This window comes from Chiloscyllium plagiosum, chromosome 30 (genome assembly GCF_004010195.1).
Source record: "Chiloscyllium plagiosum isolate BGI_BamShark_2017 chromosome 30, ASM401019v2, whole genome shotgun sequence".
Classification (NCBI taxonomy): domain Eukaryota; kingdom Metazoa; phylum Chordata; class Chondrichthyes; order Orectolobiformes; family Hemiscylliidae; genus Chiloscyllium; species Chiloscyllium plagiosum.
This window is the reverse complement of record NC_057739.1, coordinates 45,185,648-45,193,926: the sequence shown is the minus strand read 5'-3', so window position 1 is coordinate 45,193,926 and position 8,279 is coordinate 45,185,648. Positions and strand designations below refer to the sequence as shown.

General features: G+C 48.9%; 1 protein-coding gene across 3 annotated transcripts in view; it reads right to left on the bottom strand.

The window, feature by feature from the left end:
* Positions 1 to 3,423: 3,423 nt before the first annotated feature.
* The window catches only part of snapc4 (small nuclear RNA activating complex, polypeptide 4), a 41,267-nt gene continuing 36,411 nt past the window's right edge, over positions 3,424 to 8,279 (bottom strand). For all 3 annotated transcript variants that reach the window (XM_043720631.1, XM_043720632.1, XM_043720634.1), the window contains 2 exons: positions 7,917 to 8,055; positions 3,424 to 3,743 (listed from right to left, as the gene is read on the bottom strand). In XM_043720631.1, coding sequence (XP_043576566.1) covers positions 7,936 to 8,055 — 120 coding nt within the window. In that variant the 3' untranslated portion in view covers positions 3,424 to 3,743; positions 7,917 to 7,935. The remainder of the gene's footprint in view (positions 3,744 to 7,916; positions 8,056 to 8,279) is intronic.

Sequence of the window (8,279 nt, the reverse complement as noted above, 5' to 3'; positions counted from 1 at the left end):
AGATTCATTTAAGATGCGTCTGGACAGATGCATGAGTAGGTTGGGAGCAGAGGGATACAGATGCTTAGGAATTGACCGACAGGTTTAGACAGTACATTTGGATCAGCTCAGGCTTGGAGAGTCGAAGGGCCTATTCCTGGGCTGTAAATTTTCTTTGTTCTTTGTTAAACTGGCTTCCAAACAGGGCTGACAGGAGTGGCCAGGTCTGGCTCCAGGTTTGACACATTGTCATCTCGACACCCAGCACCTGCAATTATAACAAAAGAGAGAAATCGCTGGAGAAACTCAGCAGGTCTGGCAGCAGCTGTACAGAGAGAGAGAAAAATAGAGTTAACGTTTTGAGCCAAGCAACCCTTCTTCAGAACTGATAGTATCTGGGGAAAGGTGGTATATATATCGATGGGCAGGTCGGGGGGTGGGCAACAAAGACAGGCAACCAATTCTGGGCCAACCAGTGATACCCACAGCTCACAGTGAATAAAAAACACCAAGACAGAGAATGACAGTTTGGCAGAACATGTGCTGCTTGATGGCAGAGTGTGTGAGGGCTCCGATAAAGGACGTGAAGGTGCTCAGGCCCTAGAATTGTTGAATTTGATATTGAGTCTGGAGGCCTTCAGGGTCCTCAAGTGGAAGATGAGGTGCTGTTCTTCCAGCCTGCACTGAGCTTCACTGGAGCACTGCCTGAGACAGAGATGTTGGCCAGGGAACAGGGTGGGGTGTTAAAGGGGCAGGTAACTGGGAGCTCAGGGTCTTTTTTGCGGGCAGAGTGTAGATGTTCTGTGAAGTGGTCTCCCAGTCTAAGCTTGGTTTTCCCAATGTAGAGGAGACCACACTGAGCAGGGATTGCAGTAAACCAGGTAAAGCACGGCTTCTTCTGGAAGGTGTGTCTGGACCCTTGGATGTTGAGGAGGGAAGAGATAAATGGGCAGGTGGGTGTGACACCTTCTGCATTTACAAGGTAAGGTGCCGTGGGGGGGGATTATTGGGAATGAAGGTGGAGTGGATCAGGGTGTCCTGGAGGAACAGTCCCTGCGTAATGTGGGTGGCGGGGGGATTAGTGTCTGGTGGTGGTGTCTCACTGGAGATGGTAGAAATGGAGGCTAATGATCTTCTGGGCGTGGATGCCAGTGGGGGGGTGGGGCGGAAAGGGAGGGTAGGAAGGTCAAGGGGGATCCTATTTCTGTTGGGGGGGTGAGGGCGGAAGTGTTGGAGATAGGTCAGTCCTGGCAGAGTGCTCTGTCAACAATGGTGCTGGGGAATCCTCAGTTGAGGAACAAAGGGGACATTTCAGAGACTCCCTGGTCTAAGTTGGCATCAGAACAGATGCGGCAGAGACAGAGGAACTGGGAGAATGGAATAGTCTTTACAAGAAGCAGGGTGTGAGGATGTACAGTCAGGGTAACTGTGGGAGTCAGTGGGTTTTGTACAGGATATTGGTGGTCACTCTATCCCAGAACAGAAACTGTTGTCGAGGAAGGGAAGGGAGGAATCGGAAATGGACCAGATGAAGGTGAGATCAGGGTGGAATATAGAAGCAAAATGGATTATTTTGCCAATGGCAATTATTACCGTACCCATGTCCATAATCTAACTTGGGAGTATTCAAGACATTATAAAGGAATCTTTACTCTGTTTGTAACCCCATGCTGTCCCTGTCCTAAGAGTATTGACAGGGATAGTATTGGGGAGCTTTAATTTTAGTTTAACGAGTAGAGGTAGCTTTACTTTCAGTTTAGCTGTCTTTTATTCTTGTTCGAAGCTATTGATGGTGATTGTTAAGACTGTAGACAATGAAGCTCACATTTCACTTCTCCATTTCAGTTCAGATTATGTAGATTTGAGCGACATGATGTTCATTTTAACCCTTTCATTACTGATTCCATTGACTTAAACAGCTCTATTTCCTGGGAATGTGGAGCTTGTCATTACCCGACCAGGACACCCAGTGATGGGGGGGTGCCTGTGGCTGCTGCTCTGGTGAGGGGAGCAGCTGGAGTCAATCCCATTCCTATCAGCTGGTTAGTGGGCAGAGAACAGGTCTCAGCTGTAATGCCAACAACACCTGCCTGATCTCTTACACACACGGAACAACAAGGGGACACTTGCTCAGAGCTGGGAGCAGGATTACATCCAAGGAAAAAGGGATAAAGAATTCAAAATACCAACACACCAGCAGAAACAGAGTACCAGAGAAACTCGACAGGTCCAGCAGCAGCTGCCGAGTTCACATCTTGAATTCCAATCATCCCTTCCAACACCCAAACTTTTATTTTGCACCTGGGAATTCCAGAATTTTGGGAAAATTCTTTCAAGGGATGTGGTTTACCAGCAATTATTGCCCGTTCCCAGTTGCCCCCTTAAGGAGGTGGGGGTGAGCTGCCTTCTTGAACCGCTGCAGTCCATGTGCTGCAAGTTGATCCATGATGCCCTTAGGAAGGGAATTCCAGGATTTTGATCAGCGACAGTGAAGGAACGGCGATATATTTCCAAGTCGGGATGGTGAGTGGCTCGGAGGGGAACTTGCAGGGGGTGGTGTTCCTGTGTATCTGCTGCCCTTGTCCTTCTCGATGGAAGTGGTTGTGGGTTTGGAAAGGTGCTATTGAAAGATCCGGAGTGAGTTGTTGTAGATAGTACCCCATACTGCTGCTGGTGGACAGAACGAACACAATGTTGTATGGGCGGCCAATCAAGCCGGCTGCTTTATTCCTGGGCGGAGTCAAGCTGGAGATCCCAGTCACAAACCACCCTCGGGGCTGCACCGCATAGTGAGTACGGGTGGAATGACAATGGCATTGTGCTGCTCTGTGATGATATCTGTTGGCAGGTGGCTAACACTGCTCCCTCACAGCCCCAGGGACCCAGGTTCGATTCCAGCCTGGTTGGGGTTTGCACATTCTCACAGTGTCTGCATGGGTTTCCTCCCACAGTCCAAAGATGTGCAGGTTAGGGGGGATTGGCCATGGGAAATTGCCCATAATGTTCAGGGATGTGTGGGAAATGCAAGGTTACTGGGATAGAGTAGAGAGGGTGTGATGCTCTTTGGAAGATCAGTATGGACTTATTGGGCAGAATCATCTGCTTCCACACTGTAGGGATTCTGTGATTCACCAGCAAGAGCTGGCACAGGAGAATGGGACCAATGTCTGAATTGTGGACCAACTGCTGTCACTGGCTGGAGGGGCAGAGAGCGAGGAGCTGCAGAGCAGTAGTCTGCTGGCACTGGTGAAGCATCAGGACTTTCTGAAGATGTCACTCCTGAAACATGATCAGAGAGAATGCTACACACCTTCCTCCAGATCAACACCACACCCAACCATAATTAGACGCTGTTAACTACCCTCCAACACGTGGCAGTGAGGAAGGCTGCAGAGCCCTGTTCACTCTTCCCAGCCTCCCTGCAGGATCAACACAACCCATCTGTAATTTATAAAATAACCTTTATTAAAACATCATGTGCATTTTGCTACAGCAATGAGAACAGACCCAATTAAACAGGGTCCAGGGAGACAACAATGATAACATACAATCTGTAACACTTTCTGAACAACATTATTGACTGCACCTGCAGTCGACCCTCATGACTAAACCCTTACAGGAATTACTGAATCCCCTTCCTGCAGCTGTCTGTACACTGCGTCTGCTCATCAAATCCGAGTTAGTATTCCAGTGGAAAGCTCCTCCATACTGTTCCTGCTTCCAAACACGAGGGGAAACGATCCATAAACCTTGGAATTCCTCTCCTGAAATCAGAAAGAACACATCACTACAACTTGGCAGTGACAAAAAGTGTAGACAGGGGCCATCCCTCACCCAGCCCACTCGACCTGGAGACTGAACTTCACTCTAGCCTCCTGTTACCAAAGCCATCTGCAAAACCCTCCGTCTCCCCTCGACCCCCAAACAGCCAGGCCATAGATACTGCACCATCGCCACAGGGACCCAGGGCTCCAGCCCCTTCCACCTCCCCCGCCCATCCCTGAACCCTCCCACCAGGCCGAGCCCCCAGGTCCCTGAACCCTCCCACCAGGCCGAGCCCCCAGGTCCCTGAACCCACCCTCAGGCCGAGCCCCCAGGTCCCTAAACCCTCCCCCAGGCCGAGCCCCCAGGTCCCTAAATCCTCCCCCAGGCCGAGCCCCCAGGTCCCTGAACCCTCCCACCAGGCCGAGCTGGCTGCCCAATGGCAATCCTCCTTTCTGGATGTAACCTGGGCGATTCCATTAGCACAGTGCAGGCAGTTGGATAGTGTGGGTGGAGAACAGGATCATGGTGCTCAGTAGATTCAGTCAGTGAAGCAGCAAACCGGCCAGTAAAGACAACAATGCTGATTAACAGCATAGCCCCAGCCAGACAGTGGTGGGCTCCCTGCTCCCCATGAGCAGCCTGCGTACCCCTCACTCACACAAACAGAAAACAGGAGCAGGAGGCAGCCATTCGGCCCTTTGAGCCTTCCCCACCAGAGCTGATCATGCAATCTCGGTATCCCATTCTCTCCAAACCCCCGATCCCATCAGCAACAAGATCCGGCTCCCTCTTGAATCTATCTAATGAACTGGCCCCAATAGCTTCCTGGGAGGTGGGGAGGGGGGAGAACTCCACAGTTCACAACTGAGTGGAGAAATTCTTCCTCGTCTCAGGGCTGAATTACCCCTAAATTTTAGATGGTGACCCCTAGTTCTGGACTTTAACATTTTTCCTGCACCTAGCCTGTCCTGTTCCATCAGGATTTTATATCTTTGAGAGATTTCTCCCCCCCCCCCCCATTCTTCTAAATTCCAGTCTTTCCTCATCTGTCAATCCTGCTATCCCAGGAATCAGTCTGGTGAACCTTCGCTGGACTCACTCAATAACAAGAATGTCCTTCTTCAGACCAGGAGACCAAAACTGCACACAATACACAGGACAACAAATAGAGCCTCTAAGATTTCAGCCTCTAAGGTTTAATTCCTAATTAGTGCTTGGTAGCTGGAAAGGCTTTTAGGGAAACATCCTGTGTAGAAGACAAAAAAGCTGCAAAAGGGATTGGGTAGATTAAGTAAGTCGACAAAGATCTGGGAAAACGTGAAGTGGTTTATTTTGGCAGGAAGATGAGAGAAGCATGCTACCTGAACAACAAATGTCTTGAATCACAGCAAGTCCGTATTCCGGTACTGCAAACAACTGGGAATGCTAACGGAATGGTATTGTTTATTGTGAGGGGAAGTGGGTAGTAAACATGGGAGGTTATGCTTTAGTTACACAGGGCTGTGGCCAGACAGGGCCTGGGGTCGTCTCTACTTAAGGAAGGATGCGAGCATGTTGGAAACGGTTCAGAGAGGATTCACGAGACAAACACCTGGATTGAAGAAACGTTTCCTCTTGGGGAAGAAACTTGAGCAGGAGGTTTTCTGTTTGAGACAGATGAGAATTATTTGATCAAAGGCGATTGTGGCAGAGACTGTTAGAAGGGAAACTGGAGGAAGGAATATGAGTGAACCAAGACCTGGGTACAGCAGGCAGTGAGGAAGGATAATGACGTGCTGGCCTTCATAGCGAGGGGATTTGAGTATCGGAGTAAGGATGTCTTGTCTTCTCTTGTCTTGTCTTGTCTGGCCACAGCCCTGTGTAACTAAAGCATAACCTCCCATGTTTACTACCCACTTCCCCTCACAATAAACAATACCATTCCGTTAGCATTCCCAGTTGTTTGCAGTACCGGAATACGGACTTGCTGTGATTCATGCACCAAGACATTTGTTGTTCAGGTAGCATGCTTCTCTCCTCTTCCTGCCAAAATAAACCACTTCACGTTTTCCCAGATCTTTGTCGACTTACTTAATCTACCCATATCCTTTTGCAGCTTTTTTGTCTTCTACGCAGGATGTTTTCCTAAAAGCCTTTCCAGCTACCTAGCACTAATTAGGAATTAAACCTTAGAGGCTGAAATCTTAGAGGCTCTATTTGTTGTCCTGTAGCACTCAGACTCAGATTCTCTCTCTGCACCCCTACAACACAACTCTCACAGAGATACACACAAAGAACCTCAGCTTCACAGAATCCTGACAGTGTGGAAGCAGGCCATTTGGCCCATTGCACCCATACCAACCCTTCAAACAGCATTCCAGCCAGACCAACCCCATCCCTGTAACTCAGCATTCCCCATGGCTAATCCACCCACCCTGGAGACCCCTGGACACTATGGGGCAAATTTCCCATGGCCAATCACCTGACCTGCACATCTCTGGACTGTGGGAGGAAACTGGAGCACCCGGAGGAAACCCACGCAGACACGGGGAGAATGTGCAAACTCCACACAGACAGTCACCCGAGGCTGGAATCGAATCCAGGTCCCTGTTACAGTGAGGCAGCAGTGCTAACCACTGAGCCACTGCTTCTGAACACAGACATGAACACCCTGACAGGTAAATCCTACTGCTGTAATATCCACCTGAGAGATAGGTACAGATCCTTTGGTCACTGAAAGACGACAGAAGATGGTGGTTGATGGGAAATGTTCATCCTGGAATTCAGTTACGAGTGGTGTACTGCAAGGATCTGTTTTGGGGCCACTGCTGATTGTCATTTTCATAAATAACCTGGATGAGGGCGTGCAAGGATGGATCAGTACATTTGCGGATGACACTAAGGTCGGTGGAGTTGTGGATAGTGCTGAAGGATGTTGTAGGTTACAGAGGGACATAGATTAGATGCAGAGGTGGGCGGAGAGGTGGCAAATGGAGTTTAATGCAACAAGGTGTGAGGTGATTCATTTTGGAAGGAGTAACAGGAATGCAAACTACTGAGCGAATGGTAAGATCCTTGATAGTGTAGATGAGCAGAGGGATCTCTGTGTCCATGTACATAGATCCCTCAAAGTCGCAACCCAGGTTGATAGGATTGTTAAGACGACATACAGTGTATTAGTTTTATTGGTCGAGGGATTGAGTTTTGGAGCCATGAGGTCATGCTGCAGCTGTACAAAACTCTGCACTTGGAGTATTGCATACAGTTCTGGTCACAGCATTATAGGAAGGATGTGGAAGCTTTGGAAAGGGTTTGGAGGAGATTTACGAGGATGTTGCCTGGTATGGAGGAAAGATCTTACGAGGAAAAGCTGAGGGACTTGAGGCTGTTTTCATTGGAGAGAAAGTTGAGAGGTGAGTTAATTGAGACATAAGATAATCAGAGGGTTAGATCGGGTGGACAGTGAGAGCCTTTTTCCTTGGATGGAGATGGCTAGCACAAGGGAGCATAACTTTAAATTGAGGGGTGATACATATAGGACAGATGTCAGAGGTAGTTTCTTTAGTCAGAGAGTAGTAGGGGTGTGGAACGCACTGCCTGTAACAGTTGTACACTTGCTAACTTTATGGGCATTTAAATGGTCATTAGATAGGCACATGGACGAGGATGGAATGGTGTAGGTTAGATCAGCTTCAGATTGGTTTCACAGTGCGGTGCAGCATCGAGGGCTGAAGGGCCTGGCATATTCTATGTTTTACTGCTTTGAGGTGGAGATGGGGAGGTCTGCCCAATATGTCTCCCTCAACCAATACCACTTTAATGGCCAAATAACCCTTTTTTTGGTCTCCTGGCTGTTTGTAGGAGCTTGCTCAATGCCGATCTGATACTACATTGCAGACCTCCCCACTGGTTGTGAAATGTTTTTGGGACGTTCCAAGGACTGAGAACTGCATGGCCTTCATTTACTTACTCTCACTCACTGGTGCCGGTGAGCTTTTCAATTGCTTATCACCCTGTACCAACATATTTCACTGCGAAGATTCAATGAACAAAAATGAGGCTAAACTCCAGGACTTGTTTTAAGATAATGACTTAATACTATGTATTTCTCAATGACAAACAGCCACAGAAAAGTTGCAACACCAGAAACTACTTTCACTCTCAGTCACTCGCAACTGTTGCTGACAGCTGACCGTTCTGTCCTGGGGAATCTCAGTGTTTCTTCCTTGGCCTGAGGTTCCACTTGGGCACCACGTCTGTCCCACTTTTGGGGGCCACTGTTTGTTCTGGGGTAACGGCCTGTTCTGAGGGAGACTGATGCTCCGTTGTTTCCTGTTAAATTAATAAAGCAGCAGCATTATAATATAGCAAACAACAGACATACCCCTGTCCCATTCCTCATGAATCACAACAGCAGCTTCTCAACCATGAGGGTATCACAGCTCGGTCTGATCCCATAACGTTCCAACGGGACTCACGGGGCAGAGAGGTAGGAGCAGGCACTGCCAGCTGGTTCAGGGAGGCGGGGAGGAGGAGGGCGGGGGGGGAGGAGGAGG